The following is a 27,971-nucleotide window of genomic DNA, read 5'->3' as shown; positions in this document are numbered from 1 at the left end:
ACGTTTGAATTCTCAGATTTTTCCTGGCGATTTAAAAAAGAAAAAAAGAAAAAGTCATCAATGTCAATCGCGATCGATAGTCGATCACCGATAGACAATTCAACCATAAATTGCCCTAAGCCTAGTTTGGGGGAGAGCAGCACATCCCTCCAATGTAATCAGCTGCCTTTCTTTTGGCTCCCCATGCTATTGCTGTTGCTGCTGCTAACCTGCCTGCTGCTCCCCAGGTCAGAGGAGGCCAACAAAGCCTTCTCCGCCGCAGTGCAGATGCACGACGTGCTGGTGAAGGCCTGGGCCATGTGGGGCGACTATCTGGAGAACATCTTCGTCAAGGACCGACAGCTCCACCTGGGAGTCTCCGCCATCACCTGCTACCTGCACGCCTGCCGCCACCAGAACGAGAGCAAGTCCCGCAAATACCTGGCCAAGGTGAGTTTTGCGATGCTTTAGTTTTTCATATGGGAATCTTTAAGATGCACCTAGGGCCTTGCACAAGAAAACTGTAGCTGGGTAGACCACATCAGACCTTTAATGATTGGTTCTTCCCTCTGTGTTCACCTCTGCCCAGTTGGTGAAACCAACTGTTCAATCATTATAACATCAGTCTACTCCTGTTTTATCTTGTAACTTCTGGCCCAGAGTCACACAAAATGACAAGAAGCACACTCGCCGAGTGTTCCGTTTCAGAGTCCGTTTATGTCCTCCCTTGAACCTGCTGAAGAAAAAGCAGCAAGCAAGCGAAGCACTAAACTTAGTTTAGCCCTCCATGTCAGCAGCCCACCCCACGCTGAAACCCCCAGATCTCTGAAGCATCAGTAGCATTAATCAGATCGCTTCCAACTAGGTTCATTGCCTCCTTCCAGATTATTTTCCACGAAGCCCTGATGTGAGGTGAAGGACCCCCCCCCACCCCTACTCACCCAACCCTCTTTCTAGTAGTGATCATTTGATCGATGGGGTTCCAGTGGTATTCACACAGATAGACCCCCACGGCAAAGCACTGTTGGGGGGAAGTTAGTCCACGGGCATTACAGTTAACATGCTAATGGCCTCCCTAGATGTTTAAATCTCTGTACCGTTCCGACTTGCCTGAACTTTCCCGAACAACCAAATCCACACTCCGGTAGGTGGTGGAGAGAAGCTGTCCACAAGACTTCTCCCTGCACGATTGCGCTGTCTCTGAAGTGCCTTTGAAGTTTACCGTTCATTGCAAAGCAAGCATTGTTTTTATCTGCCCTTAACAGTAGACTATGGAATAATAATAATAATAATGATGATGATGGTAATGACAATAGAGACTAATCTGGGCTTGACCAATAAGGACTCGTTCAGAATGTGAAAGGCTCCGTCTTTGCGCATTTTTCTCAGAGAAATGGTTCCCCCATCAGAACCCCCCTTCCACCCGCTCCACTAAATCAGGGGTCTTTCAGGTTGGGTACCCCACTTTAAGGCAATATACAGTATAATAAAGCTGTTTTGTTTCCAATGAAATCTCGATGCACATTCACAAAAAATAAAGATCCCTCCCCAAGACGAGTGGATAATGCCGATCGTTTTGATTATTGGGTGACGATCAATCGGCAGCAGAAATGTCATGAACAGCCCCCAGCCCTAAGTAAGAGCCTTGCCTCCATCCGTGGATAAACAAATGTTTATAGAGATAAGAAAAACCTGTACTGATAGAGACAGTGAGCAAGATATCCGTGGATATCGGCAAATTGATCTTCAACCAGGCAAGGCGGTAGGTGGAGTGAAGTGCAGCACATAAGATATGACACTCGTTAGTGGCCCCGTCAAGGTGGACCTCATCATCAAACAAAGTAGTTGCTGTGCGGGAGGAGACTTTAGCTGAGAAACGCCCCCCTGTTCCTGGTGTTGGGCACAAAATGAAAACAAATGGCTCTTGGAAGGACAGTATATTATCTACATCAATGGACAAACTTTTAACCATGATACAAAACCGTTTTATTTATAAAAAGATCAACTTGATTTATAGGTGTTCTGATGTTTGAATGTATGGAATGCCATTTTAGTCAATAGTAATTAAATAAATACATATATAAATAAATATGCTTGTGAAATAAATAAATGCTGAAATAAATAAATGAGGAAATAAATGTATAAATGAATGTAAATATAGTTAAATAAATAAATAGTTTTTTTATTTTAAAAAAGGACATTTTTCAAAACACTGGTTTTATTCATTTCAGGGGACCTTGATTTCATAAAGACACGTTTATTTATTTCATGTGACTTTTATTTCATAATGGCACATTTCCGACTGTTATATGCGATGAATGGGGCGTAGTTATCTCATAGATTCAGAGCCGGCAGAGAGAGCGGGAGCCGCTGCTGTTGGTGCTCTCCTACGCAGCAGTGGTAGGAGTGGTTGCTCGGAGCTTGTCCTTAGCTCCCGATACCTCCTCGGTTGGAGCCAGGCCGGTAGGGAGCGAGCCGGTCACTGTGGAGGGCCGCCACCTGGTTATGCTCGGCATTAAGAATTAAAAAGTCCCCCAAAATAAATAAATGTGGCATTTGGAAATAGAAGTCACCTGAAATGAATAAAAGTATTCTTTAGAATAAAGTCCTGTTTTTTTGATAAAAACATTTATTTACAAACTATTTATTTATCTATATTTACTCATTTATGTATTTATATTTACATACATTTATATTTATAGCCACATTTATAGATATTTATTTATTTCATAGGCATATTTATTTATGCATTTAATTTAGACTAAAACGGCGTTCCGTATGAATGAAACATCACACATAAATAAGTATTCTTGTTGCGAGGTTCCTCCCCTCTCAGTTAATGTTGGCTTCCTAGTTCCTAGGCACATAATGAACTTGTGTTGTCTATGGCGAGCTGACAACAGGATGATTTCAATGGCTGGTTGTGCTCTTTTATTTGTCATGTCACGTTCAGACGCAAATTCAGTTTCAAACACTTTTAGAAGAATGCATTCCTTATCTGCTCATCCCCCTTAATTGTAAAGCATACAGAACCTTTCCAGAGAGTTTTAATAATGAGCAGCAGGTAATTGTTTCAAAATGGATACTTAGCACTTTGGAACGTGTGTCTTTATATTTGAGCATATTCTCATATCTCGTTTAATAATTCTGCCTTTTAATTTGTTCAGGCTCATGTTCACACTGAGATAAATTGGAGCAGTTGACATTTAGAAAATGTGCCAATTAGAGGAGTACCGTTACCTGACCTTTTATCGGTCAGCCTATAAGAAAATGATTATCAAATCTATCCTCCTAACAGCCTGCCGCGTCTCTGCCCTCTGATCAAAAAGGGCCTGCATTGATACGCTGGCTGCACTGTTTCTGGCTAATTATCAACCACTGCTGTTTGGTCTTGTTCGATGTGTGCTCAACACGGCTTCACTTGTTGTCTTTTGTACTCGTCTGACTGGGGGTGTTGGCAGTTAAGACATACATTTTAATTATATTAGTTGTGTTGTTCGACATCGCATGATGCCATGATGCGTGCGTGCGTGTGACGGGGAGCATGGAGGCAAGTGAGTTGACAATTTAGCCCACCAGTCCGGGTGTTGAACCACATGGATTCCTAGCCGTGGCAGTTCTTGCTCCTGATGGATGGGAGGAGATGACCAGTAATTATACTCAAGCTGTGGGGGCTGGATGGCTGAGGAAAGATGGCCACAGGGTGTCCCAAAGTAGTTAATGTCTCTATCATAATAATGGCACACCTCCATGCAAACAAAAACCTAGAGAGGTTGGAGAGAAGACTGGGGGCTATAATGGACATGGTGCCGTGTTGAGGTTCAGTCATTCCTTCCTCTCGCTGCAGCCGCCCCACTGTGAACAAAGCCATCAAACTAGCGATTTGTCTGTTTAATGAAAGCGACCTCGCCGCAAACCGTCCCCAGGGCCCTACGGTAATCACATTACTGTTTTCGTATCTAGAATATTCCAAATATTCTGTTGGAACAGAATTACCGCGTTTAATCTCCCCAACCTGAACCCCCTCCGACCGCCGCGTTGGCGCGCACTACCAACCTGGCTTTTATCTCCCTCGTCTGTCGGCAGGTTCTCTGGCTGCTGAGCTTCGACGACAAGAACACGCTGGCGGATGCCGTGGACAAGTACTGCATCGGAGTCCCGCCCATCCAGTGGTTGGCGTGGATACCGCAGCTGCTCACCTGCTTGGTGGGGTCCGAGGGAAAGCCGCTGCTCAACCTCATCAGCCAGGTGAGGGAGCGTAAAAGTCACTGCACCAGCAGCGAAGTAGGGTATGCAAGGGAGCGTTTTCTGCGACTAGAGCCTTCTCATGGTCATTTCACAATCTTTCTGTTTTGTTCTCTTGTTCCCCGGCCTACCTGACATTTTTCTGCGTCATACCCTCCTCTCCTGCAAGTCTGTACAGCACTTAAAAGATCGCAATTCCAGTTAGGATGTGGCGGCTTGGGCTTCCTTGTTTACCTCAGTCTCCACCGGTGGTTTATTTATTTCTGGCACATCTGGCAGACGTATAGGCATTAGCGCGTCGGCGCTCGAGCGCGTCTTTCCAATCACGAGGAATTAGCGACATTCATGTGAAAGTGGCCTCTCTCCAGCGTTCTATTTACCAAATTAGGCGTTCGCATTCCTCGGCTGCCCCCTTTACCGCAATTTATCATCTCTTCGGTCCCCGGTGAGGAGGTTTTAAAAGTATTTGTCGGCAAATTTCTGATAAACTTAATGCAGCACGCGTCTGCACTGCAGGAACAGAGCTAGTAATTAAACCGAGGACTAATTTGCTTTGGTTAATGGAGTATTATATCCGCACAATTTGAAGTGGGTGATCTTCAAAGAGTAGTCTGTGACGGCAAACAGCTCAGAGCAGAGTAGAAATATAGGATGCAGCGCGGGGAGGGTGGAGGGATGGTGTGACAGAGCAGAAGAACTTTTTTCGACATTGTATCTTTCATAACTAAAAAAAGGTTTGGGCGGCGGACGGCAGAGTCGGAGTGCGACGGAAGCTTCTCTGGCAAACCCCTTCCGTCGCTGATCGGCGTGCAGGAGAAGGAAGAGGAGAACCGAAGCTCAGTCGAGCCTGTGACAGGCGGCTTTGACGGAACGGAGACAGTTGCCTGGTTAGCCGCTGAGTGAATGAACACATCACCGGCAACGTGTGTTATTAGCGCTGACGTTCGGGGCGTTTAACCGATGCGCTCATCCCGACTTAAAAGAAGGGGGGGGGGGGGATGCGTTTCAGGCTGAGAATTGCCAAGGACGCATGATGAAGCGTGAAGCGTGCCTTCTATTAATGGACACACATGAGCTGGGAGTCAGACCTGTGATCTCCTTCCCCCCGGGGAGGGTCTCCCTAAACCGCTCGGCCAGCCCCACTGTTCAAGTGTGGACCTCAAAGCGTCCTGGCGACCTCCCTTTGGTGCACCTCCTCCGCCTCTGATGACTGAAGGTTAAAAGCTTGACGCCCTTACCCCCCCCCCCTCCCGTCCCATCTTTCATGTGAAAGAAGAAGAAGAAGAAAAAAGCATCTTTTAAGCCATGGCGGGCTGGATCTCGGGTGCGCTCTTTAAATAATTCAGAGTTTCTCTGCCGCACTGGCGGGATGTTTAAAAAACCCTCCAGTGAAATATTGATGAAGGTGCGGAGGGCCTTGGGGAGATGAATCTGAAGTTAAGAGGGCGCTTGGCACCCACTTCCCGCGTTCCTTCAGCCTCCTCCACCTCACCCCCGTCTCCACCATCCAAAATATGACATTTCTCATCTTCCCATAAGTGGGCTGATATTTGGCTCCTTTTCTTTCCTGGCTGCTTACTTTCTCCTTTTTCATCTTTAATGCTGCTGTTAACTGCCACTTAGACGCCCCCCCTCCCCCGCCAGACTCCCACCGCCGGCTCCTCACCGCTCATGCTCTTGTTTTAATTCTCCCTCTTTCACACACATCGATTCAAATCCACACTGAATTAGCAGGCGGAGGGGGGGATGGGGGGGGATTAGCGTCAGACTTAAAATGACAAAAGCGTCAGGCATTTTATCAGGAATTGTATGTATATATTTAGGGATTTTGTCAAGTTGCAAGTCTATTTACTTCTAAATAATGTTATTTCTGAGCAGACTCAGAACGTAAACACCGCCTTGGCCCTGGATGTGAAAGGTTAGACCTGAACCAGCTTCAAGCAGCCCTGAGTTGGCTAGACTCATCGTCTCGTTCTCTTATCTTCTTTGTCTCTTCACCTCGGTGCAGAGGTATCAGTTCCTTCCCTGGAGGCTCGGAACGGAGCCTTGAGGCCTCAATTAAGTCGAGATGTTTACTCGTGTGTGTGTGTGTGTGTGTGTGTGTGTGTGTGTGTGTGTGTGTGTGTGTGTGTGTGTGTGTGTGTGTGTGTGTGTGTGTGTGTGTGTGTGTGTGTGTGTGTGTGTGTGTGTGTGTGTGTGTGTGTGTGTGCGCGTGTGTGCGTGTGTGCGCGCGCGCGCGCGTCTCAGTACACACCTTTTTAGAGAGGGATGGATATCCATTTTTATTCCTCTCGCATTTTAGGTAGTAAAGTCCCCTGTCAAGTCTCCAGGGCCGCTCCTCGTGAATGCAGCCCAGACAGGTGTCAAATTATGATGATGGCCACAGAATGCGGAAACACTTTTTAAGTTTTGTGTTTCACTTCTTTTGTCTTTTGGAGAGTTTTTTGTTCCAGCCCCACAACTGCACCACATAATGTTTCAGGAAGCGTTAAGTATTTTCATATCCCAAGCTTACCTTGCAGAACTAACATGAATAATAATAATAAAAAATAAATTAAAAAATTAAGTTTGAATGTGCCCTCACTCGGATAAAGTACTTTTTTTGTCATGCGATAAGGTTTCAAGTATAACGTTCCGATATTGGGTGATTAGATAAATGCTCAAAACATAATTAATTCAAAATTGTATACAAATTTCCAGTCCACAACATGGCTGTTTATTGTTGTCTATATACACATTGGTAGTTGAGACTGATCTGCGTGCTTATCACGGCGTCTCTAAGAAGCTTAAGATGAATACGCTGTCTTTTGAAAAACTCTTCCATCTTAACTTCACCCATTAGGCCTGCTGGCACCGGGTGTGACTTGTGTTGGAAGTCTAGAGGGCAATTTCATCATCAGTCACATTCAGTTTTGTAATTCAGCCATGAAATATAGATGCTCCTAACGACTGCTTTCCCCGACGTTTAAACGGAAGTTTAAACTTAGTCGACTAGTCTTAAAGTCCAAAAAGATATTGCGTGTATTATAATAGAAATTTGAAACTGTTAATCACATTCCCCCTAACGAGAGGACGCCGACACCGGGGAAAGGATCTTCCGTGCGCCACGTTTCAGTGCAAATTATGTCAATATGTAATTTAAATGCGGAGCCTACATTAATAAAATAATAAGAATAGGGCCTAATAAGTTTAACGGACTAGTATTTCTGGTGCCAACTAGCGAGGGTAGCAAGGTTTAATTGACTAGTCGACTAATTATGCACATCCCTACCATGAAGTGTTTTAACTTCCCCTTGCTCCCCTGACTCAGAGCAAACAGCGGCTTCAAACAGCGTCTCTCTCACAGCAGAGCTCTCTGGGTAATATCAGCATGATCTTCGCATACAGACGCCCACGCACACCTGCCCCTCTCTAACGCCTCCTCTTTCATTGCGCTCTCCTCTATTCTTCCCCTCTCTCCCCTTTCTGTCTTCCACAGTCCCGAGGGGGAGCCTTTAAAATGTAATCTGACCCTCTTTTATCTGCTAGGTGGGACGAGTGTACCCGCAGGCAGTCTACTTCCCCATCCGCACCCTGTACCTGACTCTGAAGATCGAGCAGAGGGAGCGCTACAAGAGCGGTGAGAGAGCACGGCCGACTGCACATTGCGGCATGAAACCCCGCAAAAACTCCTTTCTGTCTTTCCTTTCTGGCTGCATGAATTGTGTGTTCAGCCGTCGCACCAGTGCTGATATTATATTCATAATGCTCTGTCTGCTTTACATGAAAGGCCTCCCTGAGAGCCGTCAGTCCAAAGTTTGTCTCCTTTTCAAATCTTTGTTTGAACTTCCATGCACTGTTTATAATTTGTGAGGATGCTTGATTTTCTCATTTTTTTCCTGTTTGTTTGTTGTACTTCCTGCTACCCACGGGCCTTGTCTTCACGGAATTGTCTTGCATCTTCTTCCTACACATCCTTCCTTATAATCGCCTCTCTTCTCGTCCCTTTGCCACCCCCCTCTCCTGCTCCAGATGCGTCCGGCCAGCAGCAGCCCAGCTCAGTCGGGGCCCAACCCCACTCGGGGGCCTCGGACCCGGGCCCTATCCGGGCCACTGCTCCTATGTGGCGCTGCAGCCGCATCATGCACATGCAGCGTGAGCTGCATCCCACCCTGCTCTCCTCCCTGGAAGGCATTGTGGACCAGATGGTTTGGTTCAGGGAGAACTGGCATGAGGAGGTGAGAGGGGTGAAGTGTGTGTGTGTGAAGTGTGTGTGTGTGTGAAGTGTGTGTGTGTGTGTGTGTGTGTGTGTGTGTGTGTGTGTGTGTGTGTGTGTGTGTGTGTGTGTGTGTGTGTGTGTGTTTTAAATCAGGTGATGCAGGGGGCGCCCCTGTGGGTGGCTGAGAATGACCCTGCTTCAGTCCATATGGGAGGCAGGAGGTCGAGTGGTCGTCTGGAAATCAGAGTTGCTGGTTCTTTTGGAGAGAAGTGTCATTGAGCCAGTCAATGAATTGTAAAGCGCTTGTATTGGCCAGCATAGCAAGAAAACAAGTTATGGATGCAGTCCATTTTCCAGAGGTGACAAAGCCAATTACATGTTGTTATATGTGTGCACACCCAACTGTCCAGTCTGACGTTGTACCTTGACGATGTGGTGGTAGATGTCGATGCCTCTGTCTACCACCTCAACCGAAGTGGTGCATTTGTGACTACAGTGCAGAATTTGCTTCTTTCATCTTCAGCTGATGTTCTCAAGGGTGTTTAATTTCATCTATAGGCCACCCTTTCTTTGCCAAGCTTTTTGCCGATGGATTTTCAGGGCTAAATTAGTCGAGAGAGATGCACAAACTCCCAAGAAGGAATACTTTCTCAAAACAACTTGGATACGATGCACATTTCACCCCATCCTCCATAAAAATGTGTATTCACCCAGTGGGTTTTCCCCCGTATTTATTCTGTGTACGATGTTGACAGCAAGTGCTAGCCTGACACCAGCGTCCAAATTGAACTTGGCGGCCTTGCAAAGTGTTTTGGCCGTGCTGGGGAGCAGCCAGGCAGGAGTAGGTGGTCCGCGAATGGAGGAATAGACTGGGAAAGTGAGAGCTGGGTGGGGGAGGGGGGTGGAGGGGTCAGAAGGGAGGGACAGTTGATGGATGAATGCAGTGAGCATGTAGGATGGGGCACGGAGTTTGGCGGAGGCTAATTTGTGTGTGTGTGTTGTGCGTGCGTGATGGTTGGAGGTGCTCGGCAGCAGCTGCAGACTCCATGCTTCGTTCCACCGAGCGGTCAGGGACTGTCTGTCTTCCTGCGGGAACAACGTCACACAGCTGTGCCTATGGCCATTCAGTAGTGTGCTGGGCCGGGCCCTGGTGTCTTCTCGTGTCTATTTTCACGCCGGGTCCAGTGCACCTCTACAGGCCGAGCTTGGTCAAGCAACATTATCAAAAATGTAATTCGGGACAAGTTTTCTTGGAAACCACACAGAGGACAAATTGAAATGTACCGCACAGCTGGGCCTCATTCCTCCGAACCCCATGGGAATGACATGGGCGACATCTAGGGGACTAGGGGATCAGGAATTCCTTCGGAATTCATGAGTTTACATCAGCAAAAAATACTCCCAAGTATGAAAAGATCAAATAAGCTGGGTAATTTTTGACCCATCGTATGCATTCTAGGGTTAAAGACAGACATTACACTCTTTTGAACATTGCAGCCGCCATTGCCTGATGAGTGACCTATGTAGCTGGCTGTAATGAGAAAAGAAAAGTGAATGAGGTTCAAATCTGTCTGTCCCTCTGGATTTGCAGAGCAGCTGGAAATGATCTCAAATTTCTTTTTTCTTTCATTTCCCTCTCTCGGTTTTTCCTCTCTCCCCGTATCGCTCAGGTCTTGAGGCAGCTCCAGCAGGGTCTCGCCAAGTGCTACTCTGTGGCCTTTGAGAAGAGCGGTGCCGTTTCGGACGCCAAGATCACGCCGCACACGCTCAACTTTGTCAAGAAGCTGGTCAGCACGTTCGGCGTAGGCCTCGAGAACGTGTCCAACGTCTCCACTATGTTCTCCAGCGCCGCCTCGGAGTCGCTGGCCCGGCGTGCCCAGGCCACGGCCCAGGACCCCGTCTTCCAGAAGATGAAGGGGCAGTTCACAACAGGTCTGTTGCTTTGAAGGACGCTCTCCTTTATGTTTTCACCCCAGTTGATCAGTTGTTACATAGCTCTTTCCGTCTGTTTGTTGACACATGCCTTGAAATGGTGACGCTGGGATCCTCATCAGATTTCATGGAACTCTTAACAACAAAGTAATTTGAATGTTATACCGTGTGTGGTATTGTGGTTGATCGTGTATACTGATATATACCGATATATCAGTATACACCGATCAACCACAATGATTAAAATCACTTTAAGTGGAAGTGCATAACATTGCTCATCGCGTTCCAATGGCACCTGTCAAGGGGGATATATTAAGCAGCAAGTGAACAGTCAGTTATTGAAGTTGATGTGTTGAAAGCAGGAAAACTGGGCAAACATAAGGATCTGAGTGACTTTGACAAGGACCAAATTGTGACGGCTAGACGACTGGGTCAGAGCATCTCCAAAACGACAGGTCTTGTGGGGTGTTCCCGATATGCAGTGGTTAGTACCTACCAAAATGGGTCCAGGGAAGGACAATGGGTGAACCGGCGACAGGGTCATGGGACCATGGAGCGATGGAAGAAGGTGGCCTGGTCTGATGAATCACGTTTTCTTCTATATCATGTGGATGGCCGGGGTTGGGGTCTGATGGAGCATTAGTGGAATGTGCTGGAACAACAAGCCTGATCCATGGAGGCCCCACCTCACAACTTACAGGACTTAAAGGATCTGCTGCTAACGTATTGGTGCCAGATACCACAGGACACCTTCAGAGGTCTTGTGGAGTCCATGCCTCCATGGGTCACAGCTGTTTTGGCGCCATGAGGGCGAGCTACACAATATTAGTGGTAATTAATGGTGGTTTTAATGTTGTGGCTGATCGGTGTATACTCACTCCACCATTATTTGCTATCCAGTATCTAGTATCTATCTCAGTATTTCGTTTCAACACACATTCTGCCCACGTGTCTGTAGTGACTGCTCTCGCTCCTTGTTCAGTCACAGGCTTAAAGAGCAGTTTCTTCAAGAGGCCACTTCTGTCTGCAGCCAACACCTGGCGTCTCCCCTCTATTTAGTCTTTGCCCTCAAGTCTCAGCACACTTGACTTTCAGCAATCGTGTTTTTTCCCTCTTGTGACAACGTGTCGTGAAGATAAAAAAAAAAAGAACATTCTGAAGAGCCACAAAAATGCAGAGCATATGTTGTTTTCATGCAAGGAAGAAAGAAGCACAAACATGTGGCCGGCAGGTGGCTATCGAGCTGCTTCAGTCAAAACGAGCAGCAGCCTCCGCCCTCTTCTCCCTCGAGCCCTGCGTGAAAGTGCACAGGGCGACTGTCGGTAAACAGGAACAACCCACCTTATGGCCACGCCACATCCAAAGGGTGGAGACACTGCTGCCTGACTGGCCCACTTCCAGAGAAGTTTACTGTTGGTTGCTCAGGTTATGTATGCGTAGCGCAGCTGCCGTTTCCGTCAATGTACAGACGATTCACTTACTTTCCCGTTGCTCTGAGCATCTGGAACGGAGGTGTTTCTGGCAACTATTTCACTTCGGAGCCAGATGATTTGATTTAGGTGTGTGTGTGTGTGTGTGTGTGCGTGTGTGCGTTGCTTGCGTGCGTGCGTGCGTGTGCGCGCGCCCCAAGTAACACACTGCAGTGGTTTTGATTATGTACAAATTGCCTTGCCTCGTTGTCGAAATCAGTTTGATCTCCCCGTCCACTATCTTGGTCGTCATCTAGCCCGCTGACTCTCAGAGCTGTGGGCCCTTTGCCACATCTGGATGTGGTGTGTCTGAACAGAGTCACGTTGGGGTGACACATGTCAGTGTGCTGGGGCTGCAATCCTGATCTTTTAAATTAGTTCATGAAAGTCAATAGTCAGAATATGCATGGATTAAGGGTTTTGGAGCATATGGGTACCAAAAGTGAACTCCCGTTCTTAGATGTTCATTTTAAATTTGTCCTTCAGGCCTGAACTGTAAGAATCCAGCAGGACAGGTGCAGCACGGGCTCAGCCAAGGCCCCCGCCGAGACATTTCTCCTCAAAACAATCATCCTCCTGTTTTCTGTTTCCCTACATTACATAAGGGAGTTGAACCATAGTTCACTGGCCTCCTGGTTTAAACAAGGAATGCCTGCCGCCCCCCCAACCCCCCACAACTCCCCCCAAGTGCCAAGTGTTCAAACAAGCCTCTTTCGTGGCTTCTCTCCACTACCTGTGACCATGAGAGACACACACACACTCACACACACACACCACACACACACACACACACACACACACACACACACACACACAAACATGCACAGGTCCAAGTTGTTTTCCCCTTTTCTACTTACCCAGCTCTCTCTCTCTCTCTTCTCTTCTGTGCTTTTCTCCTCCGCTGGTCTTTAGAGTAGCCAGCAGAGCTAATGTGTTTGGCCCTGGGGTAGAGCAGAGATGGGGGGTGGGGGGTGGGTGAAAAGCAGCTGGGGGGAAATGGAGGACTGGCTGACTCAGCGTGGTGGGCAGCAAATGAGAGGCTCAGCCGGAAGAGAGGAAGATGGACGGTTCCAGATTAATGGGCGTGAGGAGATCTAGAATGGACAGATATGAACAAGAGGGAGCAAGTGATGGGATTGGAAGCCGGCGAAGAGGCAAAATTTCCGCATTAATTCAGAATCCAAAACAATTTAACTTGTGTCCTCGGAACTCCTTCTCATCATTATTTAATAAGACTACAAGATATCTTAATTTCATGTCCACCTCCGAAAGACAAAAAGCGGATAACCGTTATTGGGAGTTGGACACTTCCAGAACAATGCATCGCATGCCAAGAAAGAATCAAATGAGACAGGTGTGGCAAGGGGTAGCGCGTTGTTAAAGCATGGGCGAACGAGAGGGAAAACAATGAATAACTGAAAGAGAGAGGGAGAGATGGAGCGAGGGCGATAGAGATGGAGTCACGGTGTTTAACTCCACCAGATGTCGGTGCGCCAGCTGTATTGGCGCAGCCAGGCGGCACCGGGCGACGGTGGCTGCCCAGCTGTGCCCACGGCAACCGGGGAACAAGGGCGTTGGAGGGAGAAACCGCGGCGGGCTTCCGGAGCGGAACAAACAGGGTTTCGCCGAACCGCTGAGCAGCCAAGCTCTCTTCCCTCACCGCCTTAGCGGCTCGCTCTCTTCCGCGGGGTTTGTGGGCCGGAAAATATGGGTTTATGTGTGCACACATAACATTTGGCAGCAGGGATGCATTCAAATCCAATTACAGCATACTCCATTTGCATGAGTTACTGTTTTAGGAGTGGATGCGTTGCATGGACCTTTGTTGAAGAGGGCCTTCGCTAGAAAAAAAACAACTTTTCTAGCTTTGTAATTTTTCACTTGTTTTTCGCTGAAGTGACATTTAGCATTCATTTGTTGCAAGTTATAATTTTGCACAGCGGTTAATTTTTTGTTTTTGTTTTTTGTGCACGCCTCGAAACTTCCGGACGCGAGGCTCTAGATGTGGGATTTTATTGTTGGAGCGGCAGGTGAAATACCCCGAGCCTTGTCCTTAATTCTCAGATGATGCCTGATTGGTGAGCAATACAGGTGCACGCACAGTTGAGCTTGCACCTGCTCTACGTCTTGCGCAATGCGCCGCTCACGGCTGAAAGTTCATTCGTTTCAAAGAAGACTGCAGCCTCGCTTTGTCTTTGCTAAGCATGTCGGATTTTTAAGCCGTAGTTTATGAAACCGACAAATTCATTTATAATGAATGTTTTTGACCGTCGGCAATGGAAGGGTTATCCTAATTTGTGGTGTGTTATTGACGACCCCTGATAAAAATGCATTGCTACTGGTGTCACTTGGAGTTATATTGGCTCATAATTGAAATGTCAAGCGGGATGACCTTGACCCGAGCCACACTCTATCAGACGGGCTAGAGGAGCCCAGGGAAATGGTTGGAAGGGTGGAAATCGCATCGCTATTAAGGGAGGCAGGAAAGATAGAAAAAGGCAATGTATCAAGACCCTAAGAATGGTTAGACATCTTTTTATCCTGTCTGCTTCTGTTCATAACATTAAAATATAATCTAACAAAATGTCTGTTTTACATTATGCCTTGCTCTGCTTGCCCTGTCGGCAGTCGGGACCATTTTTTTCACAGGCAATAGGGTTTATATCTGATTTAAAGGAATGTCACGGTGTCACAGTGGTAGCGGATCAGGAGACGGTTATTCTATTTATGGGATCTTCCACATTTATGTTCCTGAAATTTTTGCTGAGTTCCAATTTCACAGGGAGCCATTCAGTATTCCTGGCAATCTGCAAGCAGGTGAAATGGAGGCATGGAGGCAGGCAGGGTTTCACGAAGGAGTCCCCGCAGCCGTACGCCATGAGCACGGGCTGCCTTTATTTAAGGTATTAGTAGGGCTCACTCCAGGAAATATGGAAAGCTTCCAAAACAGCACTTCCTCGTCTTTCCTGCTGTTTCATGGCTCTTATTAAAACCGATGCCACAAGAGTGTTTGTGTTTGCGTGTGCACATGTGCGTGTGAGATGTCCAGAGGCGTCTCTTGAATGGAAAGCTGCCCGGCTGCTTTTACCTCTTTCTGTTATTACTGTGGCTGATCATACAATAAAGGTGTACCCCCCCCTACCCCACACAAACACACCCGACTTTGTTTTGATGTCCCCTTGAGCAGGGAACATCAACCGCCCCAGGGACCTATTTAGTAGTTTGAAACACTGATTTCCAACTGGACAGTTTCCAGGTGTAATTATGAGCAACACCTTTTTCTCGAGGCCATAATTAACTATACATTACACTGTGCTCCTACTCAATACTTCAGTGTTATGAGGCAAACGGGTGCCAAAAAAGAGATAATTAATTTGCCTGTACTTGTTGACGAGCCCTAAGAACTAACTGTACAGTCTGCCCGGGATCTGTCTTTTAGGAACAGTTGTCTATTCACCGTTGACACCTAACATTTAGCCGCCTGCTTTTCTCCCCACAGACTCGGGGCCAAGTGTTAGCAGTGTGCAGATGTGTCTGTTGTAAACCTTTATTCAACCAGACAAAGTGAGTTAAAGATCAAGGCATCCTTAAAAAGCGCTGACCTGACCCAGGAGAAAAAAAAACAAAAAAACGCAAAGATAAATTATTCATAATTTTCCAAGATTTGATACCCTCAATCACCTGGCCCTGATCAGATAATTCAAGACACCACTGACACGCGCAAGTGCCAGAGGGCTTTTGTGGAAAACGGAAGTCTTTATCGCTTTGTTCCCTCTGCAGCATTAGAGCTGGGAGGGGAAAAAAACAACCCCTGAGCTCTCAGCGCTGACGGAATCTCACACGTTTATGTGACACATTTGACACGTGCAATGGAAGCCGAATCTGCACCGCATTGAAGGAACGCCAGCATGTCGGAAGGCAGCGGATACCGTTATGTCCTATAACAAAGTCCTATAAATGGAGCATCAAGGTTCTGTTAATGACTTGCTGAAGGGCACCTTAACAGTAGCCTTTGCTCCATGCTCGTGTACGCTTTTAAGTTTGCTTTTAATCTTTAACGGCTCTCTCGCTCTATTTATCAGACTTTGACTTCAGTGTGCCGGGATCCATGAAGCTCCACAACCTGATCTCAAAGCTGAAGAAGTGGATCAAGATCCTGGAGGCCAAGACCAAGCAGTTGCCCAAATTCTTCCTCATCGAGGAGAAGTGCCGCTTCCTCAGCAACTTTTCTGCACAGACGGCTGAGGTGGAGATCCCCGGCGAGTTCCTCATGCCCAAACCCACGCACTACTACATCAAAATCGCCAGGTACGGTTGCTCGGCCCACTGGCCTTCATAGGTATGCGGTGACGCTCAGCTTTCCGGAGCTCCTGACGTTCAGCCACGTCACGCTGTCAACTCGTAAATGTAGCCGTTTTTATTTTTGGACCTGATCTGATTAAAAACACAAAATGAGATCATACAGTCACCACACATTTTCATCCCTCCATCCATCCAGATTCATGCCCCGGGTGGAGATTGTCCAGAAACACAACACAGCGGCGCGGCGTCTTTATATCCGCGGCCACAATGGCAAGATCTACCCCTACCTGGTGATGAACGACGCCTGTCTGACGGAGTCACGGCGGGAGGAGAGGGTCCTGCAACTCCTGCGCCTCCTCAACCCCTGCCTGGAGAAGAGGAAGGAGACCACCAAGAGACACCTCTTCTTCACCGGTGAGAAACGACATATGATGCAACATCATCTTCCTCTGCACATACTGGACAGCTGCCCACAATGTCCCATTGGGCAGCTATTCGTCTTCTGCTTAAATTCTTGCTTCGGTCTGGCTCGGTTCTTATCCCCCCCCCAGTCCTCCGTCACACCTGTCCTTAGAGCAGAGATGTTGACACGTACTCACTTTCACTGTCAACCCCACATGATTGGCACTGATGTCTCCCCTTTTATTTGCACCTTCCCTGCCTTACAATCACTCTCTGTTTGTAAGAGATATCTAAACCTGCAAACCCACACGCACACATGCAATTCTCCTCCCCTGCCGTTCCCTGGAGGTCTGCGTTCAGCCAGATGTTTGCCCAATCACCGTTTCTGCACTTGATTGGTTTGTTTAAGGGGGGAATCTGGACGGGGAGTCTGGCGGTCCCGTCCAGCTCATTTCCTCCCGAATGGAATGGAACGGGTAGGCGGTGATTCAAGGTGTGCCAGCATTCGTAAATGTTTAGACTGCGCCCACCGTCCCGTATGCCGCATTTCTGCCCCCCGTGACCCCGCACTGCAGCCGTTTCACAACCACCCGAGTATTTCAGTCGTCTGGGGTTTATACCTGCGGTTCACATGGCTTTGCATGAAGCTGTTTTTGTTAGACCACGCAAGCCAAATGTTGACAGTCCTCCTAAAGCTGGCTGACTCGGTTGTTTTCTCCCGCTCTCCTCTGCCCACCCCTCATCCTTCCCTCCCCAGTGCCCCGGGTGGTGGCAGTGTCGCCTCAGATGCGTCTGGTGGAGGACAACCCCTCCTCCTTGTCCCTGGTGGAGATCTACAAGCAGCGCTGTGCCAAGAAGGGCATCGAGCACGACAACCCCATCTCCCGCTACTACGACCGTCTGGCCACCGTACAGGCCAGAGGTGCACAGGCCAGCCACCAGGTACAGGGGCTTTGTTTTTGGGAGGTCCACAAATTCAACACCATATTCAACCATATGTCAAGAGTACTAATAAGTAAAGTCAGACAAAATTAAAGGTCAAAGCCCTAAATCTGTCGACACTGCTTTTATCTGGATGGACAGATAACTATGGGACAACAGGTTTGAGGCATGGACCGAGCCGTCACAATTATTACATAATTGGCTGATTTCAATCATCTGAACAGCCCATGATGATTTTGGAAAAACGTTACGATTACACAAGCATGTATTTCAATCCAAATTTGAGGGACATTTTAAAGCCAACGTTTAGAAATGTATATTCTGAAAATACAACATGAATTAGGTGATCAGTTGAGTTGAAGCAAAATAATTGCCTACATGGCAACAATTGGCAAGTTTGACAGTTAATTGTCAACTAAAATGTCATGATAGTGACAGCTGTTGGCATGGGTTCATTTACGCACACGGTTCGCTGCAGCCTCCTTTATGGAGAAGTTCCCATGTAGAGAAACATTCCAAAAAAAATTCTTAAGTCCTGTCAGAGCCTGGAGCATGGAGCAGAAATGGGCGGAATGGGCATTAGATAACTGATATGGAACACATAATTAGTGCTGTGATGATAACTGCAATACCACGGTGACGTCATATAGCACGCATATATAAGTGAAAGTGAGAAATTAACGTTAAAGGAGGATCGCCCCCTCTCCAACAGTACTGACTTTACCCACGGCTTGCTAGCGGTGGGTCGTCCATCATCCGTGCGCCAAAACAGTGTTATTGTTTAAGAAGAAGGTTATTTCTATCTTTAAAAGGAGGTTAAGAAGAAAGTTCTATTTTTACCCCTTTTTATCTTACTCCGTTTCCTTATGTAACGAAACAAGTGCCATGCGTGAAGGGGACATGTTTTCCGTCACCCCGTCCTGCGGATCTTCTTTGAAGTAATATTGCGGGATCTCTGTATAAAAGTTGTTTCTGATTTGCTTGCTTCTGCACCCCTTAGATGCCCACCTGACATACTGTTCATCTATCCCTCCTCCTCTCCCTCCCCCAGGTCCTGCGGGACATCTTGAAGGAGGTGCAGGGCAACATGGTGCCTCGCAGCATGCTGAAGGAGTGGGCCCTCCACACCTTCCCCAACGCCACCGACTACTGGACCTTCCGGAAGATGTTCACCATCCAGCTGGCGCTGATCGGCCTGGCCGAGTTCATGCTGCACCTGAACAGACTTAACCCCGAGATGCTTCAGATAGCGCAGGTAGGACCCAAGCACACGCATAAAACCCCTCACACACATGCACGCAGCTCCTTTGAGTCCGTCGGTCAAGGGCAAGAGGGATCAGTGCGACTGGGACTAATTTAATATGTATACACTCTCATGGATGCATTAAGAGATCATCATTACACTTTTCCATATCAGGCCGTATGAATTACCACTCTCCCCTGTGACATTCATGCGAGGCCCTATCAGTCAGCCAGCCGCTGTCAACACTCTGGATGTTTTGACAGCCTGTTATATGCAGTCAGCCGCCGCTCCACAGCCATCACAGACATTTCAATTTGAAGAGGCTGCGCGTGCATTTCTGAAAGCAAGAGAGGGACGAGAAAAGATGGGATGGGATTGTATGTTTTTATATATAAATATATATATATATGTGTGTGTGTGTGTGTGTACGTGTGTGTCTGTGGTCGGCAGACGGCTTTCTCAAAGTCATTATTAAAGATGATTGTGTCAGTCGCCCACCCCTCCCCTCTGATCCTAATCGGCCTTTGCTGACAGGCGTTCCTCTGGGCAGCTAAGCACTGGTATTAAGCCCCCTCTCTGCCTGTTCCACTCCGAAGATCCCATTAGACACAGAAGGATTACAGCTGGGAGGACGTATACACACACACACACACACACACACACACACACACACACACAAACAAACCCATATAGGGAGAGCACCAGAACAAAACAGAGCAGCCACAGCGTCATGCCCCACCCTACTTAAACAGACGCATCTTCTCCTTTCTCCTCTTGGATGTGTTTGAACGTCGTCGTCGCTCCATGTCAGCTATGGACATAAATATTTCAGCACCTATCTTCCCAGTCGCAGATGGAGCGCTTGGCCCATAACACGCCCCGTTCCGCTTCCTTAGTAACCTTCCGAAATGCCGTTTTTTCTTTCATTTTCCCCTCTGATACCATTGACATTTGCTCTAAAGATTACCCGCTATCAATCAGTCCTCGCAGAGTTTACGGTTCTGACCTGCAGCCGAGCCGAAGTGACGCATCCAGGCTGTTTACCCGTCGTATTATCCGAAGTAACAAAATCAAATAAAAAATGTAAACGGGCTCTGGTCGGCTGGGAGACTGGTGATTAGCATTCAGAGGACTGTTTTCTCAGCCAGCTGTCTGTAGGCTCATATTGTTGGCCTCCAGGGAGATCTGTTGTTGTAGCTTAGCGCTGGAAGGCCCTTCTCTTATGCCAGAAGGCGTGAGTGGCAGAGGTGGATGAGGAGAACGTGAATGGAGGTATGAAAGGCGGGTAAGGGAAAGGAGCAAGGCAGTGCAGAGAGGGTAGACTTGGAAAGAAGTGTGTGTATGGGCGAGGGGTGGAATGAAATGTGCCAGAGCCACTCACCCCTTCATATGGTGCGGCTTACAGTATATCCCCGGAATGGCCGCCCACGCTGTGGCCCTCTCGCACAGAAGTGCAGGCTTAAAGATGAAACTCGGCCGTATATATATTTACTGCTATGTCTTACTGCCTATAGTTTGGCGTTTAACTGCGTCATGGCGGCGAGATCGATGGCGGCGGCCATTTTTGGTGTTATGCGCCTGTGGTTTTGTCTGTGGTTGTTTTCTCCCATGAAGACCAAGGAGCACGAAGGGAATCCGTCAATTTTTTAATTTTTTTTTTTTTAATTGGGCCCTCTTTCCCCGCAGGACACCGGGAAGCTGAACGTCTCCTATTTCCGCTTTGACATAAATGACGCCACGGGCGACCTGGACGCCAATCGGCCGGTCCCCTTCCGCCTGACGCCAAACATCTCGGAGTTCCTCACCACCATCGGCGTCTCGGGCCCGCTCACCGCCTCCATGATTGCCGTGGCGCGGTGCTTCGCGCAGCCCAACTTCAAGGTAGGCTTTCCTGACAAAACCATCACCTCACAGAACCCACGCTTTGATAGCTTGAGGTCAGTGGATGAACTGCCAGTAAAAAATGAACGTCTGTCTACTGATTTGCCGAAGAAAGGAACGTCCGTATCCCTTTTAAGAATGTAACATAATGAGTCTGCTTCTGAGCTGGTGATTCTCAGCATTTTTCATTTCGCGGACCCTCAATGTCACACACATCCATTCTTCCATATGTCTATACTATAGTGAGGGAGTTGCTAAATAAAATAACGGCAAAGTTACCTCAATCATTAAGCAGGAGACCACCACGTTGAGAACCACTGTTCTAAATAGCATTAAAACAAAATCCGTGTGTGTATACCTACACCTACCTTGGCAAAGGAAACCGGGAGGAATGCACGCCGTCGGGAAAACAAATCTGTCACCGTTGAGCGTTTGGCAGCGTGGTTTGAGGTACACTAAACTACCTACGTCGCCGTGACACTAGAATAACAGCCCTCTGCCGCGAGGAAATGAAAGCCCTGGGTTCAGTTTCATCTCCCCGTCAAGCCCCGGGAAGGTACAACCCCAGAAAGAACGCAGAGCCGGGTGCAGATAAACCAAAAACAAAACCCCCGGGGAGGGGGGGGGGTGTAATGACAGGTCTGTGGTTTCTATGTATAGAGCTCCACTGCACCCGACGCTAGAGTGATGTGGGGAGATGAGGCGGCGTTGAAGACGCAAATAAACAGGACGCCGGGTTCTGAACCAGTTATGATGCTGCGGGGTTTTTTTTTCGCTGCCGTGGACACGCACACACACACACACACACACACACACTCACTCGGGCAAACATCTCAAATATAGCAAGAGTGTGGAACCACATAAATGCCCAAGATAAGGCCGTGAGGACGGCATGTACCCCAAGAAGGGCGGTGATGGCTGCTGTTGCAGTCCCGGTGGTGGTGTATTTCAGCACTTTGAGCCGTAATGAGGCGCTAACAATGCACCGAAGTTCCCACTTATAAGACCATCCTAAATCGGAGTTAATAGAGTTGCTTCAAAAGTGAGATGCCAAAGCTGCCATTTGATCTATAATCTCCATCTTTTATCACCTTTGGTTTCCCACAAACCCAGCCGCAGATTAAACTTTGTTTTTTTAATTTAAGAAAATGCTGCCCGCTGCTTCCCCCGCAGGTGGACGGTATCCTGAAGGCGGTCCTCCGCGACGAGATCATCGCCTGGCACAAGAAGACCCAGGAGGACACGTCCATGCCGCTGTCCCCCGCTGGCCAGCCGGAGAACATGGACTCCCAGCAGCTGGTCTCGCTGGTCCAGAAGGCCGTCACGGCCATCATGACCCGCCTGCACAACCTGGCCCAGTTTGAGGGCGGGGAGAGCAAGGTCAACACTCTGGTGGCCGCTGCCAACAGCCTGGACAACCTGTGTCGGATGGACCCGGCCTGGCACCCCTGGCTCTGAGGAGCGGCCGCGCTGACTGCAGGAGGGAAGGGACAATGGAGGTGCAAAGACCACTAAACGGTTCCTGCGATGGAAGACATGAGGGACGGAAATGTGTTTTGTGATTTTAGTTCATTTTGATACTATGGGCGATTTGTAAATCACACACACACACACACACACACACACACACACACACACACTGTAACTGAAACCTATCACTTCATTTGATGAAGGGGTTTGACATGGCTTTCAAACTGTAAATGAATCGAGCCAAATGCTTACAAGTGTCTCTACTGCTCCTCATTGGACGAAGTAAAGGATGTATTCAAGAGGTTTTTTATATGGAAACTGCTCGTGTCTTCTCGAAGGACAACGTATTTATTTTTATAACAGACAGGTACCAATGCTTATCTTTTTTTTTTTTTTTTTTTTTTTTATTATTATTATTATTATTTTTTGTTCAATCTGCACCCTAAGAGTGGAACAATTTTAGCCATCATCATTTATTCCCTTTGTTAGCGAGAAAAATCCCTCAAGTTGTAAACTTTTTTTTTTTTCTCTCTTTTGCCATTTCTAAATCAGCCTTTGGTAATTGCTTTACAGAGACAACTTGTTATTTTGCTCCATGAGCTTTTGTTAGTTTGTTTTTTTTCAGCCTCAAATTGATCATTCCTGTTTCATATTTTACCCTTGAATAGGAATCTATATTTGAACTGAATAAACGTTGAACTCCCGTTTTTTCTGTGTTCGAACACAGTGCAGATTGATGTTCTCCTGTACAAAAAAAAAAAAACTGATTACTCGATAGGATGTGAACACTGCCTGTGTGATGTCAATATGCATGAGCAGCTTTGAGGAGTTGTTTTTTTATTCTTTAATGTTATAATTCTTAATTTAATTTTCTCTGTAAAATAAGCTTTTTTTTTTTATTTTTTAAATAAAATTCTTTCTAGGAAAGTGCAGAAATTGCCTTGTTTGCCGTTTGATTGGGGTGTAATCAGGTTGGCCTCTAAGCCCCGCCCCCCCAGCCCTCAGGAGTCTGGGGTCTTTGAGGCCTAAACGTTTGACAGGTCAGGGTCACAAAGGGAGCTGACGTCTCATTAATCACTCATTTCAAATCCTGCCATGCACACACCGCATCACTCCCGCCATCCTCTGCTCATTCTGATCCTTAAAAATGTCAAATACTACAAATATTGCGCCTTGTTAGTCTTTCAGTAGTCTTACAATTGTCTTAATTTCAAAAATAAACATTTTATCAGATTGTATTCATCCATATATTTAATTTCTGATGTTATGAAACCCTGAAACTATTGCGGAACCTGATACTTACCCTTATACTTACCAGATGGTTTAAATGCTTGTTGTAGATTGGGGGGGTTGAGTAGCTTGGAATAAATCACCTTACCTTGCTTTTTCTGACCTTTAGGAAGCTTGTCTAATAATTTATAGAATCAATGAGTTCACGACCTTCCCTATTTCTACCTATTACTTACCTACCAAATATATAATAGTCCCCTTTACTACTACCTGCAATACTTTATTGATCGAGAGAGGGATTGTTGATCATCTGTGTTAAATTTTGGTGAAATTTGCTTCACGCCCTGTGTAAGTATTGGGTTCCAACCAATTGAGCAACCGCTTTTATCCCGACTCCACTGCATCACCTACAGTGGGGGGGGGGGGGGGGGACCAAGAACCCACCACCAGGGTACAGAAAAGTGCCCTTGGGTTGTTATTCAACGAGCTCGCCTACCTGCTGTGAATTCACGAGGAGGGAAGCCGTGATGTGGACGCGGCCGTTTTCAAAGTCAGTCCACGACGCTACAGGGGTTTCCGGAGTGCCGACGTCCGTAACGCGCACTGTGAAGCGATATTTTTTTCTATGATCTGGGAAGGTACAATTTCCACCCCCGCCCTCAAGTCTCTCAGCTACAGCCGAGTAGCTCGGTGTAGGGTGGGTGGTGGTGGTGGTGGTGGTGGTGGTGGTGGGGGGGTTTTGAGCTGTCGAGGGTCTTTGAACAATTGCATTGGGAGGCGTCTGTTTTCACGCCACGGGGTCGGTTCCAATTTGAGAGAGAGAGAGAGAGAGATGAGGTATGGAATCGACAGCAGTGAAGTGAAAGGCATTCTCTCTCTCTCGCTCTCTCTTTCTCTCTCTCTCTCTCTCTCTGTCTTTCTCACCCATCCCTCCGTCTCTGAAGCGTCGGTCCCGGCTTATGCCTGCTGTCTGATATCACCGGGTCACGGGAAACGGCGCCCCTCCCACTTCCTTCACCACCTTCTTAATTCTTTTCTCCATTCATCTCTTTCTTTCTCTCTCTCTCTCTCTCTCCTCCCCGCACAGAGTGAAAGCGATGGCATCTGCAAACCCCCCCCCAAGCCCCACAACCCCAGCCTCCTCTCTCGTTTTTTTTTCTCCACCTCAGCCTCTCTTTCTCTTGTTCTGTCGATGGCTTCCTCTGCTCTCTCCCTCTTTCCCTGTGGAGGCGATTGATGTGATTCTGTCGAGAGCGATGTGTGTGTCTGTGTGCGTGTGCATGCGCATGCGATCGTGCGTCTGTGTGTGTTGGCGGGGTGGATCTCGAGTTGAGATCTCCGAGGGACTCGCCAAACCGGCTGGGGAATCCGTCGGGGATAGGTGTTGAAATCATACTTCTTCAATGATCATATTACCATCGTGTCTGTGTGTTTGTGTGTGTGTGTGTGTGTGTGTGTGTGTGTGTGTGTCTGTGTCTGTGTGTGTGGGGGGGGTCAAAGGTCAACTCACAAAAAACGAACGACTCGCCCACTTTCTGCATTTCTTTCCTGATGCTTTCATGACGTCCTGTGACAATATGGGAACGAATGGATGAAAAAATTAAAAAAAAGGTCATTCATGCACATTCATAATTCATCATGACAGACAAATTCATAAACCCAACAGCGAACAACAATATTTTATTGCAATTTGCTCAAGGTCAAATTTGGCCTCAGTCCAGGCGGCGAGTGACTTCTCCCTTGCAGTGCATTAGCGGCGTGTAATTCCAACTGTATTGTGTGTTGGGGACCACAGGGCCTGGCTGTGGGGGCCATCTTTCTTTTTTCTTTTAATTAATCTTTTTTTTTTTCTTTATACAAGCGGCATTAATCAAACCAAGATTATGGGTTGGTGTGTATTCCCAGGTGCAAATTTTGTATCTCGCAGACAAAGGATTTGTTGGGACTGCTAATGCTGTTGGGTTGCAACTCGATATAAATGTTTTGATTGTAATATTGTATTTGTTCGCTGTGAATAGAAGTTATATAGAGCACAGTTGGACTCGACACAGTTGGACTCAGAATCTTATCATTGGGCACATCGGGACGATGTCAAATCAGGTGCACGGGTGCATGAGAGCAGGGTTTATCAACCACTGTGACACTTTATATTTTTCAAATTCCACTTGAAAAATGAATAATAGAAATATTATGCAATTTCTGCCGGAGTCACTCCTGACTCCTTGTTCGTTATGGACAAATTGTTTGCGAATTGTGCATCCCTTGCTTCCCATTGCGTCCTATTAGTAGGCCATAATGATAAGAACAGTTCTAGATGTTTGTGGCGTTTTTTTGTCTTTTTCTTGTTATTCTTCAAATATGGCAGAGAGAACGTTTGAGAAACTGTCTTATCATTTCATATTGGATTCACAGGTTCACCCAAAGTATTTGAGGAGACACACAAACTTGGATCAACAAGTCTGTGTATATATATATATATATATATACAGTGGGGCAAAAAAGTATTTAGTCAGCCACCAATTGTGCAAGTTCTCCCACTTAAAAAGATGAGAGAGGCCTGTAATTTTCATCATCGGTACACTTCGACTATGAGAGACAGAATGGAGGGAAATAATCCAGGAAATCACATTGTAGGATTTTTAATTAATTTATTGGTAAATTCCTCGGTAAAATAAGTATTTAGTCACCTACAAACAAGCAAGATTTCTGGCTTTCACAGACCTGTAACTTTTTCTTTAAGAGGCTCCTCTGTCCTCCACTCCTTACCTGTATTAATGGCACCTGTTTGAACTCGTTATCAGTATAAAAGACACCTGTCCACAACCTCAAACAGTCACACTCCAAACTCCACTATGGCCAAGACCAAAGAGCTGTCAAAGGACACCAGAAACAAAATTGTAGACCTGCACCAGGCTGGGAAGACTGAATCTGCAATAGGTAAGCAGCTTGTTGTGAAGAAATCAACTGTGAGAGCAATTATTAGAAAATGGAAGACATACAAGACCACTGATAATCTCCCTCCATCTGGGGCTCCACGCAAGATCTCACCCCGTGGGGTCAAAATGATCACAAGACGGTGAGCAAACATCCCAGAACCACACGGGGGGACCTAGTGAATGACCTGCAGAGAGCTGGGACCAAAGTAACAAAGGCTACCATCAGTAACACACTACGCCGCCAGGGACTCAAATCCTGCAGTGCCAGACGTGTCCCCCTGCTTAAGCCAGTACATGTCCAGGCCCGTCTGAAGTTTGCTACAGAGCATTTGGATGATCCAGAAGAGGATTGGGAGAATGTCATATGGTCAGATGAAACCAAAATAGAACTTTTTGGTAAAAACTCAACTTGTTGTGTTTGGAGGAGAAAGAAAGCCGAGTTGCATCCAAAGAACACCATACCTACTGTGAAGCATGGGGGTGGAAACATCATGCTTTGGGGCTGTTTTTCTGCAAAGGGACCAGGACGACTGATCCGTGTAAAGGAAAGAATGAATGGGGCCATGTATCGTGAGATTTTGAGTGAAAACCTCCTTCCATCAGGGCAGTGAAGATGAAACGTGGCTGGGTCTTTCAGCATGACAATGATCCCAAACACACCGTCCAGGCAACGAAGGAGTGGCTTCGTAAGAAGCATTTCAAGGTCCTGGAGTGGCCTAGCCAGTCTCCAGATCTCAACCCCATAGAAAATCTTTGGAGGGAGTTGACAGTCCGTGTTGCCCAGCGACAGCCCCAAAACATCACTGCTCTAGAGGAGATCTGCATGGAGGAATGGGCCAAAATACCAGCAACAGTGTGTGAAAACCTTGTGAAGACTTACAGAAAACGTTTGACCTCTGTCATTGCAAACAAAGGGTATATAACAAAGTATTGAGATGAACTTTTGTTATTGACCAAATACTTATTTTCCACCATAATTTGCAAATAAATTCTTTAAAAATCAGACAATGTGATTTTCTGGATTTTTTTTTTTTTCTCATTTTGTCTCTCATAGTCGAAGTGTACCTATGATGAAAATAACAGGCCTCTCACATCTTTTTAAGTGGGAGAACTTGCACAATTGGTGGCTGACTAAATACTTTTTTGCCCCACTGTGTGTGTGTGTGTGTATATATATATATATATATATATATATAAAATACAGGCGTTTGGAGAATACCGCCTTGTATCTGGGAACTTGCTGACTGTTATCAGGGGGGGTTATTCTTGGCAGAACGGAGCAGTGGAAACTCTCCATCTGCTCTGCCCGACGAATTATGGATTTGTATTGCAAAAACAAAAAAAATAAAGGAGATATCCATGCGGCTGACATCGGCTGACACAGCCCCTAACGGAATCCAACCTTCCAAGCTGATGTTTTAAAACGCATATCTAGATTTGGGGTTCAGCCTCAGAGACATTTGGACGGAGGCCTTTTTCCAAAAATTCTCACCAAACAAAGCTTGGTCCCCGTGAGAAATTACCACTCGTTGGGGGTGGGGGGAGATTCAGGCAGCCCGTGCACACGGAACAACGCGGTACATGCACGATAAACGAACTCATGAGCAAATAAAACTCTGAACAATCGAAATTTTAGATTTCTCTGGCCCGCTGCAGAGAGGGACGTCCTGTTTATTGTGGAAAAAAGTCTTTTATTTTGGTCTTGGAGGCGCTTCCTCAAAGAAACATCTTATTCAATTACG

General features: G+C 46.9%; 1 protein-coding gene across 2 annotated transcripts in view; it reads left to right on the top strand.

Moving 5' to 3' along the window:
- The window catches only part of trrap (transformation/transcription domain-associated protein), a 115,896-nt gene extending 92,958 nt beyond the window's left edge, over nt 1-22,938 (top strand). For both annotated transcript variants that reach the window (XM_080021039.1, XM_080021038.1), the window contains 11 exons: nt 228-429; nt 4,066-4,227; nt 7,753-7,843; nt 8,236-8,441; nt 10,093-10,354; nt 15,906-16,131; nt 16,322-16,539; nt 17,285-17,469; nt 18,521-18,724; nt 20,399-20,593; nt 21,767-22,938. In XM_080021039.1, coding sequence (XP_079877165.1) covers nt 228-429; nt 4,066-4,227; nt 7,753-7,843; nt 8,236-8,441; nt 10,093-10,354; nt 15,906-16,131; nt 16,322-16,539; nt 17,285-17,469; nt 18,521-18,724; nt 20,399-20,593; nt 21,767-22,051 — 2,236 coding nt within the window. In that variant the 3' untranslated portion in view covers nt 22,052-22,938. The remainder of the gene's footprint in view (nt 1-227; nt 430-4,065; nt 4,228-7,752; nt 7,844-8,235; nt 8,442-10,092; nt 10,355-15,905; nt 16,132-16,321; nt 16,540-17,284; nt 17,470-18,520; nt 18,725-20,398; nt 20,594-21,766) is intronic.
- Nucleotides 22,939-27,971: the final 5,033 nt, after the last annotated feature.

The sequence above is a fragment of the Zeus faber genome (assembly GCF_960531495.2).
Source record: "Zeus faber genome assembly, chromosome: 20".
NCBI lineage: Eukaryota > Metazoa > Chordata > Actinopteri > Zeiformes > Zeidae > Zeus > Zeus faber.
This window is presented reverse-complemented; position numbering and strand designations above follow the sequence as displayed.